Below are 25,134 nucleotides of genomic sequence, written 5' to 3'. Positions count from 1 at the left end.
AGATCAGATTTGTGGTTACCAGAGGGGAGGGGGAGGGGGAATTGGATGAAGACAATCAAAAGGTACAAAGGTACAAACTTACAGTTATAAGAGAAATGGGTACTAGGGATGTAATGTACGAAATGATAAAATAATTAACACTACTACACATTATATATGACAATTGTTAAGAGAATAAACCCTAAGAATTCTCATCACAAGGAAAATAACTTTTTATGCTGTATCTATAAGAGATGATGGCTGTTCATTGAACTTATTATGATAATCATTTCATGATGGATGTAAGTCAAATCAATATGCAGTACACCTTAAACTTATATGGTGATGTGTGTCAGCTATATCTCAATGAAACTGGAAGAACAAAATGCAACATCTAAAATTCCAGAGCACTGTGAGTCCGTGTGGTAGAGTAGGAAGAAGTTTGTGTCTACAGGTGAAAGGGTTCTGGTTCTGTGTGGCTGTTAGGTGGAACATTTAGCATCCCTGGACTTCATTTATATGATGAAGTGGAGTTGCACCTGCCGATCTCTGACGTTCTCTCTGACATTCAGGTTTGGTTGTTGTAGGGCAACATGATGTTCAGGTCCACATCCTACTTTATGCTGCTGCTTGATTTAGAAGCATTAGGGAAAACTGCTGGAGAGAGATGCTCCTGCTTCTCTCCACCAAATATGCTTTCTCCGACCCTTAACTAGCCGTGCCTTGAGAAAAGATATGACTAAGTTTATGGGTCAGAGCCTGAAATGTTCTAGGAACCATGTTTCTCTAGGGCCAGGGATGCTGTGCAATAGAAGTCAAGTTCATACATAGTAAGCCCTGCATGAGGTGTTTGACCAGCTTATTAGTTAAAGCGGTTCTCCATTATAATCCTTTATGCATACTATTTCTTCCAAGCGACCCCCAGAGAGGGAAACAGGTGACTCCAAATCCTTAACAGAAATAACCACCTGAACCCAACGCCTCTAACCTGAGAATTTATGATTATCCAAATCCCCTTCTGAAAGTGAGGCCAGGAGTCGGTCCAGACAGTGGAGTTCTGCCTGCCAGGGCTAAATGATAGAGAAGTTCTTCAAAGCTGGGAGTAAGAGCAGGGCAACAGACACAACTTAAAAAAAATAAAGTAAGCCTGCAGTTAGCCTTAAAAAGTCACAAAAGCCAAAAGAACCAAAAACAATGACCAAAGTTACCATATCAAGCTAGAGAGTTAAGAGTGAGACCAGTGGGTCAACATAAGTGGGTGCAAACTAGATGGAATTTTCTAGGGTAACTTGCTCCCTCTGCTTCTGACTTAAATTTGCTATTTGGGGCCAGAAACAGAGCAAATGCTTAGAAAGAAATAGACAAAGCCATTGTTATAAGTGGCACAGTAATGCTATTCAAGGACATTTAAACACACATCTTTGATGAGAGGTGTCCTAGAATCTGAGTGTTAAAGGTTATCTATTCTCTCCAACCCAATAGACATTATATGAGAGAACAGTTTTGAAAAGCAGTGTATAACTCCAAACCAAGTCACTTGGGGCATTAAAAACATAAAATTGGAGAGAAGGGATTTGCAGCTAACATTTGCCAACCTAATTTCCTGTTTAAAAAAAAAAAAAGACATGTCAGTACTAAGCACTAATAGGCTTAATAACCTTATTAAAACCATTATTCAAAATTTACATGCGATATAATTGCAAGTGATTAGCCATCTTATAATTATACTTTGCAAAACAAATAATTAGCCAAAGAGTTGGTCACTTTGAGGTTGGGTGAGGCTGATTGGAGTGAGAGATAGTCTACATCAGTGATTCTCCAAATGTGGTCCATGGACCCCTGGGGTGGGTCTCTAAGACGTTTTCAGGGGGTCCACAGGATAAATCTATTTCACAACAATGCTAAAACAGTAGTTGCCTTTTGCACTGTGTAGCCCTTTGAACTGATGGTGAAAAAGCAATGGTGTGTAAAAAACTGCTGACATCTGAGCATGAATCAAAGCAGTGGCACCAAACTATATTAGTGGAGTCACTGTGGTCTTCACCTCCACACCTCCTGGATTAAAGAATAGGGGGGATCTTCCCTTGAAAATGTCACCTATAAGGTAAGAAAAAAATTATTAATTTTATTAAAGTAAGTACATGATTTTTAATGATTTCATCTGATGAAACGGGAAGTATGCATAGGGCACTTCTGCTGCATAACAAAATATGATAGTTATTCTAAGGAAAAGCACTCGTGTGAGAGAGTTGAGAACTGAATTAGTCAGTTTTTCATGGAACACCTTTCTTACTGAAAAAGACTGGAAAACAAGTTATAGTTATTTAGACTTGGATATATGGCAGGTATTGTATCTAAAATGAATGCAATGAGCTTGTCACTTCAGGGAAAACAACTGACAGTATTGATTACCAATCATAAAATTTGAGCTTTCAGAGAAAATTTAGAATTTTTGAAAAGTTGTGTCTTCTACTATAAACTTGACAGCTTCCTAATACTCCAAGTCCTTTCTACTGAGATACGTGGTGCTTGCAACAAGTATGATTTTTCAATATTGTATCATAAGATGCATCAACATTTGGAATATCTGCGTAACTCAGTAAACCAATATTTTCTAAATGACAAGTTTGTGATACATGAAATCATGCCTGGGTGAAAGATCCATTCAAAGTACAAGCTAGACCAATGCACTTGAATGCAACATCATGCAAAAAGTCCATTTCAGATTCCATATTGCAACTAATCACCCTTTAAGAAACAACTGCTTGCTGAGTTTTGGTGTAGAATCAAAGAAGGCTATCAGTTGTTATCTAAAAAGGATATTAAAATGTTATTCACTTTCAACCTAAATGTATACTTAAGACAAGATTTTCTTCATATAATTCCATTAAAAGAACATATCACAACAGACAATGCAGAAGCTGATGTGAGAACCTAGCTGTCTTCTATTGACATTAAGTCAGACATTGAAGAGATTTGCAAAATGGTAAAATGATGCTTTTCTTCTCACTAATTGGGGGAGAGGTTGGAAAATATGTTTTTTTCAGAAAACAAATATTTCATTTATGTTAACATGTAATGGGCTTATTATTATTAAGTGATTAATAATTAAATGATCTTTCAAATTTCTAAGTTTTAAGTTCCAGTATATAAATATTGGCAGCTATAACTCACATAAACAAAAGCTCTCCGGTTTCTTCAATAATTTTAAAAACATAAAGTGGTCCTGAGAGAAAAAAATTGAGAATTTCTGTTACAGGGAGTGAGTGTAGAAAAGAGATGTGGCTGAGGAGAGTGGTTGGGGGACGTCAACACGTAGAGGTTAGGGAAGAGAAGGAACGGCCCTCAAAGGGGAAAGAAAACTAGAAGCATTTAGTGTCCTGGAGGCCAAGTGAAGAAAGTGTTTCCAAAGGAGAAGTGCCCATCAGCCAGATGGTGCCTGAGGAAGAGGAAGATGAGAACTGAGAAGGACCACTGGGTGTCCAGGCAGTGATCAAGGGGACACTTTGACCAGAAACGTTTCAGTGGGGCGGAGATGGAAGTCTGATTGGAGAGAATAGGTTCAGGAGGTGATGAAGTAAATGCAGGTGAGCATACACAACTCATAGAGTTTTACTATCAAAGGGAGCAGAGAAGTGAGGTGATAGCTGATGGGGAATAAAAGATGAGGGAGACATTGTTAGATGAGAAATCCTGCAGCATGCTTGTGGAGTTAGGAAGAGCCAAAAGAGGGAGAAAGGCGGACAAAGGAAGGAACAGGTCTTAGACAAGGCAAGAAGGAATGGAATGCAGGCACAGGAAGGCTGCCTGGGGCAGGAAGGACCACCTGGAGACCCCGACTGCTAGCCCAGGACTCTTCCTGCTGTGTACTGACAAATCTCTCCACTGCAGTGATGTCCCCTTTGACCCTACTTAGTTTTGGGGGGTTCTTTTTTTTGACCCTACTGAGTTTTTAATTTTATTTTCTAATTTATTCAAATCATGAATACATTTTTATTTTACAAAAAATACTGAGCTATATAATGTAAAAAGCCAAAGCCCTCTCCCAATTTCATTCCCTTTCTCAGAAGAAAGTCCTGTTATCAATTTAGTGTGGTTTCTTACAGACCCTTTCTATGTATTTGTACATAAAGAAATAAATGCTTTGTTGGGGTTTTCCCGTAAATGACATCATACTATGCATAACATACTATAAATTAATGCTTTAACAATACTTCTTGAAACACTTTCCATTCTTGTGCAGAATGGTATTTCATAGTATGGTTGTTTTATTCTCCTACTGATGGACAGTCAACTTAATTCCAAGTTCTCATTAATTCCAATAATGCTGTAATGAACATTCTATGGTTCTCTTTATGACTACATGTAAGGATGTCTTTAGAAAAAATTTACTGGATCAGAATGTATACATTTTTAATTTTTTATAATCCTTCCAAAATGGCTACACCAATTTACAGTCCCACAAATATTGTACAAGAATACTTGTTTCGGGCTTCCCTGGTGACACAGTGGTTGGGAGTCTGCCTGCTGGTGCAGGGGACACGGGTTCGTGCCCCGGTCCGGGAGGATCCCACATGCCGCGGAGTGGCTGGGCCCGTGGGCCATGGCTGCTGAGCCTGCGCGTCCAGAGCCTGTGCTCCGCAACGGGAGAGGCCACAGCAGTGAGAGGCCCGCGTACCGCAAAAAAAAAAAAAAAAAAAAAAAGAATACTTGTTTCCCAACACCTTTGTCAATACCGGCTATTGACAAATATCTTCTTAATTTTTTTCCGATCTAACAAAAAATATTTTATTGCTCTTCTAATATGTAACCTCTTGATTACTAGTGAGTTTGAGCATTTTTCATAGGTATTGAACCTCAGCTTTGTCTTATCTAGTTACCCCCGTTCATGCTTCAACAACCACCAGTCAGGGGTCAGTTCCTTTTGACGGCCTCTCCGTACTAACCCCCATCTGACTATACGATTCTCTCCTGAGCTCCTATTTTGCCCCTTCAATACCAATGTCGTCTCACTTGTCATAACTGTTTACTCACTGTCTCCCCACTCCACCCACCCCATACCAGACTCTGAGCATCTCGAGTGCCAGAATTCGGCTTGACTTCGCTCTGGGGCCCTAGCCCCTGGCACAGAGTGTGGCACTATAGCAGGTACTCAATAAAAGAATCACTAAGTTTATAATGACATCACTTTATATTTGCAGAGTGTGGTATGATCTACAAACATCCTTCCCTTGCATTTACTCAGATTGCCTAAATCAAATCAGATTTGCAGGAATTAACATTTCAGGGAAAACACCAGGAACATGGGAGGAGGAGTATAAACAGCATGAATTTGATCACCATCTGCATAACGGGACGCATATAAAAATAAATCAGTGTAACTTAAGCCCTTGGACTTCTAAGTGGGTTCGATAATAAATGTTCTACAAGAAATTAGCAAAATTCATCATAATATTAAAGTAAATACACAGTCAACAAATTGGAGAAAATAAGTTTAAAGTAAAATGATCAACTCAGTAGTCAGGTAGAAAGAGTAAAACAAAGGAGAGATCTGCTATTTGGTCAATAATAGATAAATTAAGCATTGATGTGATTTTTTGTCCAGAATGATATAATTTTACAGCAGTCTAGATTGATCAAAGTAAATGTACAACCTCCAAATTTTTCTAGTAGAATTCTTGTAACCAACTGAACTTGAGATTTTAGGCCATCTCATAAAGCTCAAATATAGATCACAGAGATAGTTCATCAGTATTCTTCAAAAACTGTTTCTGTGAAACGCTAGTTCCACAAGATGTTAAAAGGTATTATGCACACTTTTTAAAAAGATTCCTAGGTCAAATAAGTTTTGGAAATGCTGGTTTAAATAAAGGGAAACAGGTTTATTCAGTGTAAGGCTTATAAGAACCTTCAATAAGCCCCAAAAGTTTTGTATATAGCTCCAAGGTGTAATATGAAACATTTCTTAAACTAATCTGACCACAGAACCATGTAGAATGTGTGTGTGGTTTATGAGAAAAATATGTCTCAAGAAACTAGTGTTGCATCCTAGTGATGCTCAAACTAGTAGAGCATCCTTTGAGAAATAGTGCTGAGATTACTAAAACAATCTTCTTCTGTGCCACAAATGATCTTTTCAGATTTATAAGCATCCACAGGCTTAAATCCCTCCGTTTTATCACAGTTTAAAGTTTACCCTGATACAGTGGCCTAGAATCAAATCTGAGGCTGGCCAAAGCCAGGATGGAGAGAGTTATAATGCCACAAGCTCAGAGAAGGGCAGAGGAAGGAATCTTAGTGGAAAGTTAACAGGTAAGAAGCCTTGTGTGAGTATAGCAGCTTATGAATTATTGAACACGATGCCCCTGAAGTCTATTTCCCTCTACTATTTTGCTGCTCCAAATTCAAAAATCTATCATGCTGTCTTGCTAATCTTTTCATGTCTGAACTCCTGGGACCTCCTCTGCAGTCATCCTCACCCTGCAAGCCCCCCTGCATAATTAGCCCATTGCCAGGCTCTTTGAATACACAACGAGTCATATTCTGCATGTTTATCTCTCTCTGAGGCTGAAATCTTGGTTCTCCTGTGATGCAGTGAATTAGGGGCTACACAGGGCTCTGGGACGTGGCTAGTATCAAAGAGCTAGAAGGAATTTTAAAAGTTCTTTAATCCATCTCCCTGGCCCCATGCTGGCCTGATCTCCATCCACATCGGAAAGCAAATTATCCACCCTTGTCTTAAAACTTCCTAGCAGTAGAGGTCCCTGAATAAAGCCTGTCTAGTCTCTAAATTATCCAACCTTATCCCAATCCACTCCCCTGTCCTAACCGTTCACATCAAATGTTACCATTTCTCTCTCACTCACATTCCAAGCCCCAGTCTTTTTTGTGTGACTTATCCCCATTCAGCTTCACAGGGTCTCAGAATTTATACCCAAACTAGCTGTGCTGCTAAAGAGAGTCAGAAATAGACTCAGAAACAGGACCTGATACATCACTGCTGCTTGAATACTATTTCACTCGGTTTATCCCAAAAACCCTCTGATATGCTAAGCCCTTTGGGAAACTGTTTTGTTGCCTCTCTCCAAGTGGGTTCTGCTTGGAATCAACATAGGAAGTGATAATTTTTTCAGTTTTAAAACAACTCTTTTAATTTGTCTGCATTATTCTTGAGTCTTGTTCTTAATTTTACTCTTTCTTTTGTTTTGTTTTTCTTTCAGCCATAGCGAAATGAGGTGGGGGGGGGGTCATTAGAAGGCTCTCAGAGAAGGTGATTTTTGTGTTACCTGAGCTCATGTTGGGGAAAGCAACTAGTAGACATTCTGAGATTTATCTGTTTTGAATTTTGGTATTAGAAATCAAAATATGACTAGTGTGTCCTCAGTGGAAGGGCTGTACTTCCCAGGCCCTACAATAGATGGAGCTGATAAAACTGGGAATTTAATATGGTGAACCTCCAAGCCTACTCTCAATGCTGAGGGCACCCCTACCTTAGACACTGGGGAATGTGTGAGGAAGAGAACTTTCAAACACTCCTTCTCTGCACCCCTCAAACTACAGGACTGAAGCTATTACCTCTTCTACTAACCCGTTGGACTGGGTTTTGATGCACAACAGAGGAAAAAGAGAAATAAAGATCATACAGGAGGGCTTCCCTGGTGGCATAGTGGTTGAGAGTCCGCCTGCCGATGCAGGGGACGCGGGTACGTGCCCCGGTCCGGGAACATCCCACATGCCGCAGAGCGGCTGGGCCCATGAGCCATGGCCGCTGAGCCTGCGCGTCCGGAGCCTGTGCTCTGCAACAGCAGAGGCCACAGCAGTGAGAGCCCCGCGTACCGCAAAAAAAAAAAAAAAAAAAAAAAGATCATACAGAAAACTGGAGTCCAAGTAGGGAGAGGGGAGTGAGAAGAGGGGAATTTGAAACCAGAATGGTGATCACCGTTAACCTTACTATGCACGGTATCCTCAGTTTAGCCTATTAATTCAAGTTTCACTGACCCTGTATGTAAATAACTTTCTATTAAGCAATCTCCTCCATTTATAGGCATCTCAAATATTGTATTACAAGCTTCTCAACATATTGTACTGATCCCTCTATCTTCTCAGAATTCCTGAGCACTGCATGAGAAATTCAGTTCCTAAGATTTATAAGAGAGGTTATGTATTGAGAATGGGGATGAATGAAAATAGTAACTTTTTAGGTGAAATAGTTTCTAGTACTTAGTATTACAAAACCTTAATCCCAAAATTCTAGATGCTATTTCTGGTCAGAAATAGTAATGGAGCTATTTGCCTATTGATAAAGATTTCTATGTTCTTTCTGTAATGTGTGACTAACTGTATCTATAATATTAATATCCACACTGTTTACTCTCTATGAGCAGGTCAAGAACAAAACAATATTTCAGTACATAAATTCCATTTTTAGAATTATCAAAAATACCTTTCTGGCTAAATATTGGTAATCATTACTTTCCCAAAGGAAAATAACCCCTCTTTATTGACTGTGAAATTATTTTAGTATTGAACTCAGATCTAATGTCCATTTCCCATCTGTTTTTTCAAAATATAATAAAATAGTCATGGCAGAGGGCGTAGATGATGCAGTGTATAAAGTATTCATTTCAGGCTTCTGGGTAAGATAGCAGGTTGAACAAAGCATTTACTTCTCTTCCTTGAGAAACCCCACTAAAATGACAGTAAACGAATTTGTCCACAAGGACAAAGAGAACAGGAAGACCCAACAGCCACAAAATGTTGGAAGCCAGAAAGCAGAAGGACAAGTGGTAACTGACTTAGTCGATTCAAGAAAATTGCGTCCTAAACTAGGAGGAGGGACAGCTGAGAAGCAACCCAGTCTACACCACAGAACCCCAGAGGCCTTGGGAACTGGCTCCATATGGTAGCTCTAGAAATGAAAGTGAGGCTAAAAACAAGTCTTGGTTGAAAGATTGTTGAAGTAGTTAGATCCTCGGATCTCTTCCCCTCCCTTATTCTGATATAAGACTAGGGTTTCTTCTCCGGAGATGCTAAAATCAAGAGCTTCTGGACTGGAAGACAGCAGACAAGGGGAGGTAGGAGCACTGTGCTAAAGCACAGGCATGCTGAACCTGAAGTCCACCCACCCCTGGACCCAGAGGACTGGCAGCCCAGCTGGACACTAGAAGACCCTTCTCTGGGGAATCTGCACATCCTCAGAGGAAAGCCCCAAAGACTCGGACAGCAGGGGTTCCCTGAGAAAGGCCCAGCCAGTCCACCCTCTAGTAAGGGCCGTAGACAACAAGCCACACCCAGCAGGCCCACTTTCCTATCAGCTTTTGAGTTTTCAGCTAGTTTCCACTTTTACACATAAGCCAACAACCCAAGATCATCAGATATCTGAGACCAACCTCGAATGTGAAAAACAACACAAAAAGCAAAGAGAAAAACAACTTCAAGATAACAGAGACAGTGCTCCAAGGGGAAATCTTTTTTAACTTTAATTAATATCCTACTTATAAAAATAATTAAAATGATATCTTCAAAAAAATAAGAGGAGATATTACATTCATGAAATTAAAACATTATACTAAAATTAAAGAAATATTCAGAGACCAACAATGATCATTGGGAGATTATACTAACGACATAAGATGAATTTCATGGATGTATTGAAAACTCATGTTGAGGATATCATCCAGAAAATAGAGCAAAAGACAAAGAGATGGAAACTAAGATAGAAAAACTAGGAAAATTAGGTCACCAGTCTAGGTGACCCAGTATCCAAATAATAGGAGTTCTAAGAAAGGAAGAAATCATCAATGGAATAATTCAAGAACACCTCTCAGAACTGAGTGACATGAATTTCCAGGTTGAAAGTGTGTCTAACACTGAATGGAAATAGAACCACACCAAGCCTGTCATCATGACACTTCAGAACACTTGGAACAGATGCTACTCAGGTTCTCAAAGGATTGAGGCACAGAATGGCTTCAGACAACAACATAGGTAGGTCAGGATCCAATGGATTGACTCCTTCAAACTTCTGAGGGAAAACGATATTAACCCAGAATTCTATAAGCATCTGTTCTGCACATCGACTGTTGTGTAAAAAGTACTCCAAAGTTTAGTGGCTTAAAACAAGGCATTTTTATACCTCACAGTTTGGGAGGTCAGGAATTCAGGCAGAGCTTGGCTGGCCAATTCTTCCTCTCCATGTAATATTGACCATGGACACGACAGTATTCACTTAGCGCTGGGCTGGAGGGTCCAAGATGGCTTCGCTCACACGAAGTGGGTGCCTGACAAGTGGTGACCAGAAGGTTGGGTTTAGCTGGATCTCTTTTCCTTTCCAGGTAGGGTTTGTTTTTTTTTAATAAACTAATTTTTGAGCAGTTTTAACTTTACAGAAAAAATGAGCAGAAAGTACTGAGAGTTCCCAAATAATCCCTCATCTCCTCAATTCCCCCTATTATTAACATCTCACATGAGTGTGGTAGATTTGTTATAAATGAAGAGCCAACATTGATACGTTATTCTTAACTGAAGTCTGTAGTTTACATTAGGGTTTACTCCTTGTGTTGTGCATTCCATGCATTTTGACAAATGCATAATGACATATATCCACCATTACAGTATTATACAGATTAGTTTCACTGCCCTAAAAAGCCCCTGTACTCCACCTGTTAATACCCGTCTCCCTCCTCTTAACCCCTGGAAACCACTGATTTTTTTATTGTCTCCATGTTTTGCCTTTTCCAGAATGTCACATAGTTGGAATCACACAGTATGCAGGCTTTTCAGATTGGCTTCTTTTACTCAACAATATGCACTTAAGCTTCCTCTATGTCTCTTCATGGCGTAATAGCTCACTTCCTTTTATTGCTGAATAATAGTCCTTTGTATGGGTGTACCACGGTTTATCTATTCACCTATTGAAGGACATCTTTGTTCTTCCACTATAGGGCCTTTTTAACATGGTGTCTCCAGAAAGATAGTCAGACTTCTTAGGTGGTGGACCAGGGCTCCAAGAGACCAAAGTTGCCAAGATTCTTAAAAGCCAGAGGCCAAAACCGGCATAGTGTCGCTTCCACCATATCTTTTTGGTCAAAGAAGTAACAAGACAGCCAAGATTTAAGGGCAGGGGTGTCAAAGATAATGAGGCTATTCTTAAATCTACCACACCAGTCAACAAGAGGCAAACTGATAATTCTGGAGACCCATTTCCTCTTTCCTATCGGTACTTAACAAGAAGCTGATTCATCCTGTTTGGAACGCCTCCTTTTTAACAAAACAGTTACCTATCCCTGAAATTTATTATTATTATTATTATTATATAACAACTTATAAACACCAGAACCTGCTTTCCCTAAAAATATATAGGGTGTCCCATATGTGTCCAGTCTAGCTATGTCCTGTCTAAGACACTTTTCTATGAGACAATGAGAGTTCAGGGACCAGGTGAACGCTGCTACTTCTCTACTTGAAGTTCATCCCCAACAAGTCCTATTAACCCTTATTTGTGTTTGTATTTATGGTGCAAGCTGTGTTTCTGGGCCCGCCCTACACCTCACCAGCAATACCTCACCACCCTACACCTCACTAAGTCAAAAATAAAAACATTTTCAGATGCTAAAAAAAGTAATGTTACTTCACACACATCCTTCAAACGTTACGTAAAAGTACTCTCCATCAAAAATAAGAAAAATGTGGTCTTCCAGGAAATAGGATATCTAACAAGTCAGGAAGAGGTGAAAAGGATCCCCAGGGTATGAAGAAGGAGGCTCCCAGGATATCTGCTCTGCAGCAGAGTGAGAGGGCAACAAGTTCTGATTAAGCAGGGCAAGAGGACCCAGGAGAGATTTCCACAAGGAGATGAAATTAAAAAACTATCTGATACATCAGACCATATTGAAAAGAGATCAAAAAGATGATAAACAGTTAAGAAAATTAAACAAAGAAACAAAGGCAGCTATTAACTCCAGGGAATTGAAAGTGTTGTGAAGAGAAGAAAAAGCAATCATAGATCTGCTGTGAATAGCTAAATCCTCCTCTTGATAGTGAGAAGTGAATAGATAATGCCAAAGACTAAAAATCAAGAAGTAGCCTTGAAAGTATGTTATTTAGAGATAAGAAAGAAAATACGAAAAGACTCAGTCAAATAAGGTTGAAATTAATTGCCTCTGGGAGTGGAGAAATGGGGAGGAACGGGGAGTGTGAGCTTGCTGTTTATCACTACAAGCCTTATAGACTAAAATAGTTCAACTATTTTGTTCTGTAAGGCTCACCACTTCAAGTCTTTGCTCACATCCACCTTTTCAATAAGCCTTGTTCTGACCACTCTAATCCTAGCTCCCCTGCCTCCCTTTTTTCCATAGCATTTATGTCTTCTAGCATGCTCCATAATTTGCCTATTCGTGATGTTTAGTGGGTTTTTTCCCTGCCAGAATGTCAATGACACAGGGGCAGGGATCTTCGTCTTTTTCATTTACCAGTAGGACCCAGGTGCCTCGAATAGTGCCTGGAACATAGTAAGGCCCCTTAAACATTACTCAAGTAAAATGAATTTGATTTTTAAAACTATGCACATGGGTAGCTTTGATTTTAAAAAGTAAAATAAATCACTCACCTCAAAACTCTACCACAAAGCAATAATTCCATAATTATAATACTGTTCAGAGATCTTGGTCTTCTATTAAGAAATGTTACTAGTAGTTTCTTTTTTGGGGGGGGTTAATTGAAGTATAGTTGATTACAGTGTTGTATTAGTTTCTTTATTACATTCTTTTCCCTTATAAGTTATTACGAAATAACTTATAAGAGAAAAGAATGTGCTATACAGTAGGTCCTTGTTGGTTATCTATTTTATATATAGTAGTGTGTACATGTTAATCGCAAACTCCTAATTTATCCCTCCCTCCCCCTTTCCCCTTTGATAACCACAAGTTTTTCTTTCTATTATTATTAGTTTCCTCAGACTTCAGAAAGAACAATACTTACAGTGCATTCTAAGCGCCCAAACCTGAAGCACCGAGACAGTAGGCAAGCACTATAATACAATGAGTGAGGCTTACATAACACTTAAAAATAAGTGATGATTTATGTAAGGTTGTGAGATATGAAGTTTATTATAATGAAGAGAAGATAAAATACATTTGAGGAATAATCAAATATATCTGAGTTTAATTATTATTCATTAGTTTATACCTGGTCTTGTTTCAAAATGGATTTTAGGAAGCCTATAAAAGTATAGAGAACATAACATTAAATTCCATTTAAATTAAATTAAAGTTGGGCAAAAGAAGATAGAAAATCAAAGATGGGACAAAGAGAAGCCAATAAAGTGACTTAAAATATGTGCAGTTACAGCCTGATGCTGGTTGAAAATTTGTCTCTAAAATCTGTGTCCATTAGTGTTAGATTCAGCTATAAGTAACAGAGAAACTCAACGTATGGGTGGTTTAAATAAGATGACAGATGAGTTTATTTCTCTCACATGTGCAGTCCAGGTCTGATATGGGAGGTCAGCTCCACTGGTCCTCAGGGCCCTTCCAGCTCACGCCTCTGTTTTCTCAGTGTAGAACTTATCCCCATAGTCCAAGATGACAGCATTCCTATTGTGGGCAGCAGAATGGAGAAAAAGGACTAAGCAAGGGTCACCTGCCAATTGTTTCCTGAGAAACATTCCCAGAAACTGTCACTGGATACTTCTCCTTCCATCTTATTGTCCAGAATTTAGTGAAGTGGCCACTCCTAGCTGCAAGGGAAGCTGAGTAAAGCAGTCATCATTCGGGGCAGACACATATCCTACTGAAACTTCTATTAAAATGGATGAAGGGGGAGAAATGGATCTGAAAGACAACAGGAGTGTCTGCCACAGCTTTACAGCAACCGAAAGAAGAAAGGGAACATGATCAGATTCAAAATAACCGAGTTGGTAAAAATGACCAGTTGCTCAAGAGACTTACAGCAGCTCTTGGTTAAAAGGTTAGAAAGGGATAACTGGAAGTCTTCATAAAAAGAAGAAAAAGTTTGATCTATCACATCAGTGCAACCCATTTTGTAGAACTGTTTCTTATAACAACTCCTAATAATGTATTGACAGTTTAGAGAAAATGTGCCGGCAGAGATTTGATTTTCTGAGTTCATTTTCACATTTAAAAAATCATAATAAAACCATGTTTCTTTTAACTCCATCATGTGAATGTCCTGTCATTAAATATACACATATATATTTCTTTCAGAGTTAAAGAAAACTCTATTTACCTTCGTTTACGGAAAAGAAACCACTGCAATCACAGGGACTACCAGAACATTTCAAGAAATGGTATGTAGTGTTCCATTGAAACTTTCACCAATGTGCCTTTAATGATTGGTTTTATTTCATAAGTACCACAAAAGCAGAGGATTAGATAATAATGAACATAGAATAAAATGAACAGTCCCCCTTTTCAATACCATTTCCTTTTCTGAGAGAGGGGCCCTTTTAAGGCCTTTTACCCATAGCAAAAGAGAACAAGACAAGATGCCGTTAAGGTAGAGACCACGGGGGCACCTCAGTCATCCAAGAGCAAAGCTCTAGAAAGGCCAAGGTGCAGGGCATCAAGGCTCAGGAAGCAAGACCAAAGTGAGCATTTGCAGAACAAGGGCTGAGGGAAATCAAGGTCATTGCAAAGACTCTGCCCTCCCGTATGGTGCAAAGTCTCCCACATTTCTACTGGGGTTGGAGTTTTATGAAAAATAGCTAAAAGTTTGTGGCTGAAACCCCCCAAAGCCATTTTAAAAAGGAACGTGTTTTCAGGGTATTGTCTCCATCAGCTTCCCATGTTTCCCAGACATCTGTGTCTTCTGGGCTTGTTTCTTACCTGTGTGGTTCTCACCTCCCACCTTGGACCCAGATTCAGTCCACAAGATTTTGATGTAATTCCAGATTGATTAACCATGGCGTGGCTAGTACCTAATGAGCTGCTGAGTAAGGTTTTGTGACACATAATGCAGAGATGGTACTTAGTCTGTGTGTTGCCACTCCGTCTTCCGAAGTCTGGGGAAGATATTAACTAACCCACCTTAGCACTCTTGTCTGCTATTCTGCTTCAGCGATTCTCACAACACAGCACACCTGACAATCATCATCAACAGATTAGACTTGGCACATAAAGTTAAACCTATTTGCCATCCCTATGCCATCTCTAATCAACAGAGCATTAAGGAATTTTCCAAGCAGTACAAGTTTTATCTAAATATATGACCTACAAATAATGTATTGTTTATCATATATATTCTATGCAGAACAAATGTTCTATTCTAAGGACAACATAGTTTTTTTCTTACTAATAAAATAATAGCTGATTGTTGATCTCTTCCAAACGCTAAGAACAATTTATGTATAATATTTCACCTAATCCTTTCAACAAACTATAAAGCAAGTATTTATTATATGACATATTATATTACTTCAATTCTAAGATAGCATTGACTGTATTAGCTCTGGGGAGTGTTAATGGTGGAAAAAGGAAAGAAAAATGGCAATGTACACATTGATTGCAGTGCTCAACCCAGTATCAAATGTATTAAAATACGTTTCTCAGAATTGGGAATTTTTAATGATATCTACACTGTTACAGCTGAGAAAACAGAGGCATAGAGAGAACAAAGAGTCCTGTCCAGGTCACAGAATAGAAAGTTGCAGAGCTGGAATTTGTACCCAGCTTATCTCACTCCACTCAGACACCAACAACGATAATACAGTCACTGGTCTGTGATCCGAGATTGACCCACAGAAAGAAATCAACCTTGTCTCTCTGCGTATGAACATGACCAACAGTCTATTGGAAAGTTGTCCTGCAACCTGGCTAAGAATCATCATAGATGCAAAGTGAATACTGACCCCTTGTTGCTCTCTCTCTTCTCCTTTAATGAGATATTCAAACAGTCCCAGTGCTGGCAAAAGCTCTCTGTCGGTGTAGACTGTAAAAACAAAGAACACAAAAACACCATGTGGAATATTATGCAGCTCTAGAAAATGAGGACTAAATGTCCATATATTTTTATTTAGAAAGACAAAACACCGCCAAAAGAAAAATTAGCATATAAAATTGGATAGTATAATTTAATTTCTACTGTATTTTGAAAAGAAAAGAAAAAACTAGCTGTACATAAGAAAATTGGTAGAAAATACACCAAAATCATTATGTTTGATAAATTATGGGTGATAGCTTTCATTTTTTTTAATATTTCTGTTTCCCACAGATTTTGGTTTTATATAGAAATAACAACCAAAAAAAATCTAGATGGAAACTGAAGGAACAGTAAAGACCTTGCCCAAGGTCCGCAGCCAAGAGTCCATGTTAGGGTGCAGAATAAGGAATAGGATTCGGCTAGAAATGCAGGCTGGAAGCTGCGCTCTCCCCGTGTGCCTGTGACACCAGCATTTCTCTCTCACAAGACCCAGACGTGTCATCTCAATGTCACTTTGCTCCCACAATGAATGCAGCCATCTTCTGTAAAATCTAAAAGACCAAAGTAAAATTCTCTGAAAAGTACTCAGTACAATTTATAGTAGACATCTCTCCTTTTGTGGTACCCTGTCTTGACAGCATTTCTTTAAAATTCAGATCGTGGAGATAAAAAAGGAGAAAGGAGATGGGAGGATAGCCTAATCACGAAAAAACATGTATGTCAAAATTTGATTGACATCCATGGCTTCTGTCAGACTTTTATCTAATGAATAGATGCTGGGGTGGAGTTGGGGGTGAGGAGTGTTTCTGTTCTTTTCTTTAAATTCAAAATCCTTAGAAATACAGAGAGTGTACACTTTGTCTAGTATAACTTCTTTGAAGATGCTTCTTGACTATTTTTCTAAGGATGTAATTATAAAAAAAATTTTTTTAAGTTTCTCATAGTTACTCATTATTTAATGTCCTGGCTTTATTCTCCAGCACATCTTCCTGTTTTCTGCTGCTTTCCTCACTATGGATTTTTCCTTTGATTATTATGCAGCGTGTAAACTGACTGCCAGTGCCAAATTATTTCAATTACTCCCCAAGGTTTTTATTAAATATAGAAAAAGTCGGCTTTCTATAGCCTGCATTTTTATGTCTACACTTATTTTTCAGAACCAGTGAGAGAGAAAGGAAAAAGGGAAGAAAGAGTTGAATGGAATATGAAAGTGTTTCTTAAAAATTGTGTAATAAGAATTAAAGAAACAGCTCCTATTTTCCTCTTGAGGTTTATGTACAAGATCTCAAAAATTTCTATAGATAGCTCTCCCATGAACCATTGCCAGTGATTATAAGGTACTTTAAAATGTAAACTGTTGAAGTCATTTTAACTTGGGTACTAATTCTCTGGCATAGAGGGTTAAGCGTAGGAAGTTTCTTGCTAAGCCTTCTTTACAATCAGCAAAGGAGATGGGTTGCAGCAGCCCTTACAGCTCCCAACATGCCAACACGGCTCGGGTGGGGAGCAGAAGGGAGTGCGGTGAAGGGGGAAAGGGTCAAAACACCAGGGGGTTGGCTGGGTCCTCACAGAATATCACCTCACTTCTCAGGATACAAGGTGAAGCCCAGAGAAGAGAGAGCAGAGGTCTTCCCCTCCTTGTTACTTCATAAAGTCTTTTTTCTTTGTGTATAAAATAGCAGACTGGTTTTGAATTTAGGCCCTGGAAATGTTCTGTGACTTGGACAAATTGTTAAATTTCTCTGGTCCGTTTCTTCATCTATAAAATGGGGATCATGGTTGGATGAGCACAATTGCCCAAGGCGATGCCAGGATCTCATTCTTTGTTGCCATTGCAACAAGCCAGCTCCAATGGGATTCTTCACCCCACCCTCCTGGGGGAAAGGCTGCACCCAAACTCAGCGGGATGATGGGGTTCAGGGGACAAGCCCAGCCTTGTAAGTTTGTCCTTTCCCCAATAAAGTCAATTCCTTAAACTATGTCACATGACATGAAGGAACTCATCACAGAACCCAGATGGGGCTCCCTTTGCAAAGTGGCGGTGATAGCAGCCCATACTTGAACTTCACTGGGCCGTGGTAAGGTTGAATGGGGAAATACAGTGCTTCCTGATCTTCCATCTTTGTTGCTACCTTCACCCACCACCTGTCCTGTTATTTACTCAGCATTTTAAAAAAATCAGTCACTTTTTCAATATAAATTTTTGTTTAAAGAAGCAAGTAGATTTGAAAAATCAAAAATAAATTTAAAAAACACATGTCCATGTTGGGAAGGCCTGTGGCTCCCAGAGTTCAAGGGCAGAAAGAGGGACATCTAGCATTGAGTTTCCTGGCCCCTGGGAACAGTAGCTAGCAGGAAGGTAATGGGGATAGGGGAGGGGCTGCCAGCCCCATCGGGAGAATCTGGCAGAAAGAAAGGGGCTTCCTCTGGGAGGAAGAAGCTGGGCTAGGGATAGGAGTGGGCAGTGATGGAAACTGGTAGCTGGCAGATCTAAGATTGACAGAGGGGATCTGGGGCGAAGGCTAGAGGAGAAATGAGGGGACTGCAGAGGGAGCCCTGGGGAATGGGAGGCAAGTGCAGCCTGGGGAGCAGGCTCGGGGCTCCCCTAGAGAGGCTGGAGGAGACAATGGGCAAGGGCAGGGTTAAGGCAACGCTGTGAGAACTGAGGGTGGGGCAGTGAAAGACCCCTGCTGATGGGTGAGGCAAGAGGTGGAAGCTGTGGGTGGAAGGGGCTGGAGAACAAGCCTTGGCTGCTTGAGCTGGAAGCTCTAGAACATGTTGGAAGGGGCAGAAGCAGATGAGGGGTGTCATCTTCTACCCAGCAATGATCACCCCTCAGAGACTAGTGCTTCAGGCGTGGACGCCAGTCAATATTCAGCTGGGGAGGCCAACACAGCAAACATGGACCCCAAAAGCACCTGCTATACCCGTGCTGCACATTCCAATCTTTGGGACCTCATCAAAGGTCTTGGGCCTTAGGCCTCGTGCTCAGAGAGGACTCAATAAGTATTAGTTGTTGTTTTTTTTTTTGCGGTACGCGGGCCTCTCACTGTTGTGGCCTCTCCTGTTGCGGAGCACAGGCTCTGGACGCGCAGGCTCAGCGGCCATGGCTCACGGGCCCAGCCGCTCCGTGGCATGTGGGATCTTCCCGGACCGGGGCACGAACCCGTGTCCCCTGCATCGGCAGGCGGACTCTCAACCACTGCGCCACCAGTGAAGCCCAGTATTAGCTTTTATTCAGCCCTCACATAAGCCCTTTGTCCCTGCCTCTGTTGTTGCATTTCTTCGCCTGTAGCTGAGCCATTTGCTTTAAGTCTGGCTTCCCAGTCTGACGGTGAGGACAAGCTGCATGGGAAACAAATTTGTACTCCCAGCCCTGAGCTGAGCTTCTGCTGCACATAGTAGGGACTTGTCAAACTGACACGCTTTTTTTTAAACTAAATAACTCTCAGGAGTTACATTTAACCTTTGAAGAGAAGAAAAGCACACACAGTAATCTTTTGCCAACCTGAATACCTCCATGGTGGGCAAAAACCATGAGTGACAAGATTATGCTTCATCTAAAATAAAGGGTAGAAGAAAAGCAAATGTTAACATGATATTCAATATCAATATGTATTTTAAAGTAAAGAAAAATTCGTAAGGCATCTACTTCTAAAATAAACAAAACTCATCTGCTTATGAAACAAGCAAATCCCAGCCCTGAGCCTCCATGGCCACACAGCCTGCAGAGGAGGGCACTCTGATGGTCTTAGAGGCTGCACCACGGATCTCTTTACAGTTTGCAAGCAGGACTTTACTGGCTTGAAACAGAATGTCTTTTTCACCTGCAGCCTTCCTCATTTTATTTTTGCAAGTTTAGCAAAACCTTGGTGTCAACACCTGTTTGGGGTTGTTTTGTTTTCAGAAAGTCAAAAGTGCCGAAGAGCATGTCTTCTTGGAGGGGCCCATCCATACAGTGAGAGGTCGCCCCTCTCTGTGCACCCATCTACTCACCCACTTAGTGGGAGAGTGGGGAGTAAGGGACTAACTGCAAGTATATAGATATGAAAAAGGGAGAATTTTAACACTTGCCAAAGTGCATGTGTTTGCAGCCTCACCTACCCAGCCTCACCCCAATCCCTTTGCCACAAACCAAATTCAGTCTTGAACTTCTTAAATTGTCTACCCACCCTCCATCCCCCACACCCCCCAAAAAACAACTTCATCTTGCTGGTTCCCTTGTTTAGCCTTTGGTTAAACCATCTGAAGAATGGGAGAGAATCTGACAGACCAGGAGAAACTAGAAAAAAAGGGGCAAAATTCAGGCAGCCTGTGGAATTCATACTCAGACCATCTACAGGATAAAGTCTCAGGAAGTCTAAGTGGGTGGGGTGAAGAGAAGGGAAAGTTGGGCAGCGAAGGGGTGAGGGAAGAGTTTCTAAGGCAAATGGAGGAGGAGGCCTTGGAGCAGAATCAGAGTGAGGGGAGGGGATGGCAGAGGAGAGGGGGTTTCTACATGATGCGGGACATCACATCGTGTCCATGACAACTGTGAGTCCAGCTCAGGGCTCCTTCTCATGACTCTTGGACTGTTTCTCCTACACATCGCTGCTCTGGGATGAATCATATGAGATTCACATGTGAATCACGTGAGCAAAGAAAACAACCTTATTCATATTCCACACGATAATGCGACTCTCTCCTGTTGCTCTGCAGTGAAAAATCAGGAGAGGCGAGCTCCAGATTCATGAGAATGATCCTTCATGCCTTCATTAATTCTACAGTTATTTTTGAGCACCAGTCGCTGTAATAGACACAGAGGATAAAAAGACTAAACGTTAATGCAAGCCTAGACCGTGTTCAGGTTCTGACCCCTCAATGGCTGGTTCTATAACCTCAGTGAGTCCCTTCCCCATTCTGAGCCTCAGTTTCCCTGAAATAAAGGGCTTAAACAGGATAATCAACGTCCATCCAAGCTCTATGATTCTGAAATCCTAAATCAGAGTGTCTTAGACTAGCAGTCCTCAGACTCACTCCATGTTTAAGTTTTTGGTTTTTTTAATGTGGTTTATTGCCGATGTTTAATAATCAAGAGATTTTACATAAAAATCCAATTTCCTATTTCTCTTAGAAAATCAGCAGTTCTGGTAAACAGCCATGCTCCTGCCTGGCAACAATGGGTTGGCACTGAGTAGTGGCCTCCCCTTCAGGTGGATCATGGGCTGTGTGTTTGGCCGAGGTTCCCACTCTGTTCCATTCACACGTGGACTTAGCTACCTGGCCCCTGTGGCCATTTGAGAGTTCAACCCCGTCCCAAGTCTAATGGTCAGCTATTCAAGGGAAAGTGAACTAGGACTTTGATGCACAACAGGTCAGAGGGTGCGAAAGTGAGGAATAGCTCTTGAGAGTTGACCGGGCCCTGGGCGTCCAGCAGAGGGACAGAAGCTGCCGCTGGGAAGTGTTCTAACAAGAGTAGACACGGGGGAGAAATCCATCCTGCTCTTAAGCCTGACTGAGAGGATTTTGATTCCTCAACAAGCACAAGAACTGTCGAAGGAGCTTGTCCTGGGCACAGAGACACCATTCTTCAGGCCTTATTCCAAGCCAGAAGGAACAGGTTGATGTCCTTCCAGTCTCCAGGCAGCTAATCGTGTTTCTCTCAGAAATGCTGCAAAGGACCGTTGGTCAGGGCACAGCCCTCTACGACATCTGTTAGCAGGATGGGCAGATTCAGCTGGAGAGTTGTTTGAATTGGCTACTGTTATTATTAATTTTATAGACTTTAGCTAATACTAAGTACTGCTTAATTAGTTCAGATTGCTTTAACCAAGTACCACAGTGGGTAATTTATAAATGGAAATTTATTTCCCACAGGTCTGGAGGCTCAGGGTACCTGCATGGGCAGGTTCTGATGAGAGCCTTCTTCCAGGTTGCAAACTGCTGACTTCTCGTTGCATCCCCTGGCGGCATGGCAGAAGGAGAGTGAGCCAGCTCTCTGGCTTCTTCTTAGAACGGCATTTTTTCTTATAACGGCACATATTCATGATCTAATCACCTCTCAAAAGCCCCACCTCCAAATACCATCACAATGGGGATTAGATTTCAATGTATGAATTTTGGAGAGAAACAAATATTCAGTCCATAGAAAGTACGTTCTCTAAGCCAGACATTATGCTAAGTACTTTACATACTCGATCCCCATTTAAACCCCACAGCAAAGTTAGGTAACTTGCCCAAGGTCCATTAGCTTGGTAGAGTTTAAACTCATGTCCGTCTCCTACCAGATACACCAGAGCTTGTCTGTCCCTGCTCCCCACCATGCCATACTGTCCCCCTTTTGGATTCTAGCTGCTAAAACCACTATCTTGCTGTCTAGGACAGCCACTACCTGCCCTGGAGGCAGGTGAATGTCAGAATTAGATACCTTGATCCAGCATTCTGTGTCAGCCTTCTTTATCAAAAGTGGTCCTCTCAGAAAGGGATAGAGGCAAGGAAAAAGTAAAAGAAGGATGAAGAGAAAAACTGCAAATGAGTATTAATCCAGGCTTAGCTGAATTCAATTATACATACAAGGGCTTATTATTTTTATACACCCTCCCACCCCATAAGATCTCTGTATTAGAAGAAAAAATGTTTTGTACCTTAAACTAACTGAGCAACGGCTACTGTATTCTTGCCTCTATTCAGTCATAACCTGAATTAAATCATGAAGAAACATAAGACAAACCCAAATTGAAGACATTCTATATAATAATTGGCCATGGGCTTCCCTGGTGGCGCAGTGGTTGAGAGTCCGCCTGCCGATGCAGGGGACACGGGTTCGTGCCCTGGTCCGGGAAGATCCCACATGCCGCGGAGCGGCTGAGCCCGTGAGCCATGGCTGCTGAGCCTGCACGTCCGGAGCCTGTGCTCTGCAATGGGAGAGGTCACAACAGTGAGAGGCCCGCGTACCACAAAAATAATAATAATAATAATTGGCCAGTACCCTTCAAAAGTGTCAAGGTCATGAGAGACAAAGAAGGACTAAGGAATCAGCCCAGATTAAACGAGGCTAAACAGACATGAAACTACACACATGTGATCCTGAATTGGATCCTGGCCCTGGTCATTAATGGGGCAATAGTGAAATATGAATGAGGTCTTTAGTGTAGACAACGTATTGTACCAACATGAATTTCCTGATTTTGATCATTGCACTATGATTATGAAAGATTCACATTTAAGGAATCTGGATGAAAGGGTATGTGCAAATCCTTTGTTCTATTTTTGCAACTTTTTGTAAATTATTTTGAGTTTTGGAAATTATTTCAACTTTTTGGAAATCATTTCAAAATGAAAATGTTAAGACAATATTTTCTAAAAGCACGGAGCATTAGAAGAAGCAAAGAAGTCACCTTTGCCAAACAGAAATAGGCCCTCAGTAATTATTTAATGAACCCAACCACTGGGTAGAATATTTGGTCTCAACCCAAGATGTTGACAGGAGATAACAGAAATTACTTATAACAAAACAACTAGGACATTTCTGTTTGGGAGCCATGATCCAGTGTGGTTACAACAACAAAGAAAGACTTTAATACCGATATTTGAGATGCTTGATCTAAAAGGAAAATGCTTACAGGGCTACAGGCATCAAAACTTGTTCTCTCTCTCAAAGACCAGAAGTATCTCCAAGGTACAATGTTTAATTATAATAGAAACTTTTGAAAGAGAAACATTTCAGTGTGACACATTTTATACAGAGGGACACATTTTCCTCCTTTTATTAGAAGACATCATTCCAATTTTTAATACTTTCTGGAATTCCAAAGAATCATTAAAGCATGGAGACATTCTGATTCCAATGGGACTATTTCTTAGGACTTATTTATGCAGCCCTTCCTGGCTTCTGCTTGTTTCATGCAACTCATCCAAGTAGGAGCAAGGCATCTGACAATGATTATAATATGAAGAGTGCGTGCTTTCTATTCTTCTGTTAGATCAAGATTTTCATCCTGTACCTCTTGAATCAGCACACCTGCAGAGGGCAAATTCAGAAGCAAATATCTTACACTTTTGTATGTAATTGTCAATGGCAAGGGCTCCTGAAGTCCTAAGGGGTCTCCTTTCAATCGATCCCTTTTGTTTAGGACTTGAGATAAAGGACATCATAGGGAAAGCTCACTGCTACTTGTGTGGATAGCTTAAAGGAACTTGCCGGGGTTTTGTCAGTTTCAAAGCATCTTGGGAGGTGCCTTTTACCTCTGGTCTTCTCTTTTACTTCCCTTCCTCTCATTTTCCATTTGATTTTGCCCCACCACTCCCTCTCTTTCCTCTCCAATATTGCAATAGCTCCTAGAAACAGAAAGGTGAACAAGACAAAGTCCCTGCCTTCAAGGAGATCATAAGTAAACAGAAAAGAGAGACAAAGAAGGAAAAAATTATGGTTCTTGTAAAATAAATAGAGGTAGGTTGAGGTCTCTGGAGATGAGAGACACAACTCTGCCTGGAGAAGGAGTGGAAAACTTCAGAGAAGATACATTTGAGCAGAGAGCCTTGCAGAAAAAAATAGCAATCCAAAAACCATGGGGGGATGGTGACTCAGTGCATTGATGTTCCAAGGGCAAAATATCTTTAGGGAAGAGCGAGAGAGAAGTTCAGCATGGCTGAAGGCTACTTGTGAAATTATGTCAAGTTTTGAGACCAAGAGGTAGATTAGAGCCGCTTTGGGAAGGCTGTTATATTCTTTTAAAAATATATGTTTGGGGGAATCATTTATCTAGTTTGTCACAGAAATTCAGAACCACGCATGTGAATTTGAAAGCATTTTTGGTAGTAGAAACACCATCAGAAATTGTCACCACGAACAGTTATTAAGTACCTACTATTTTGAGCTGAAGGTCAGTGTATTAGTCTGAATATTTCTGCTTATTTCAAGAAAGATTTTTAGAGAAAACAAGGAAGTTAAATTTCTCATGGCTGATTTTTTAACTGGATTATACAAATCGCACTCTTCAAAATGCTTCCTAAATTTATAAGCAAAATCTGCATTATTTAAAATCTAATTAGAGTTAAATGGCATTATTAGATTGATTTTAGGTCAATGTGTGACACCACATTTTTCATGAACTATTTATACTCTCTATAATGCATTTGGTTCCTGGTTCCGGGTATAATGGAGTAAGCAGACTTCACCCTGTCTGTCCCACTGAATGCAGCTATAAAACCTGGACAGAAGACATGGAAAAGGTATTGGAG

At 40.6% G+C, this 25,134-nt stretch overlaps 1 protein-coding gene across 1 annotated transcript in view; it reads left to right on the top strand.

Moving 5' to 3' along the window:
• Positions 1–25,134, top strand: part of AOAH (acyloxyacyl hydrolase) — a 170,450-nt gene that overhangs the window by 102,459 nt on the left and 42,857 nt on the right. Inside the window, exon 13 of the mRNA XM_079930918.1 lies at positions 14,202–14,284. Coding sequence (XP_079787044.1) covers positions 14,202–14,284 — 83 coding nt within the window. The remainder of the gene's footprint in view (positions 1–14,201; positions 14,285–25,134) is intronic.

The sequence above is a fragment of the Stenella coeruleoalba genome, assembly GCF_951394435.1.
Source record: "Stenella coeruleoalba genome assembly, chromosome: 9".
Taxonomy (NCBI): domain Eukaryota; kingdom Metazoa; phylum Chordata; class Mammalia; order Artiodactyla; family Delphinidae; genus Stenella; species Stenella coeruleoalba.
Note: the sequence above shows the minus strand (reverse complement) of the source record. Positions and strands in the feature narration are given on the sequence as shown.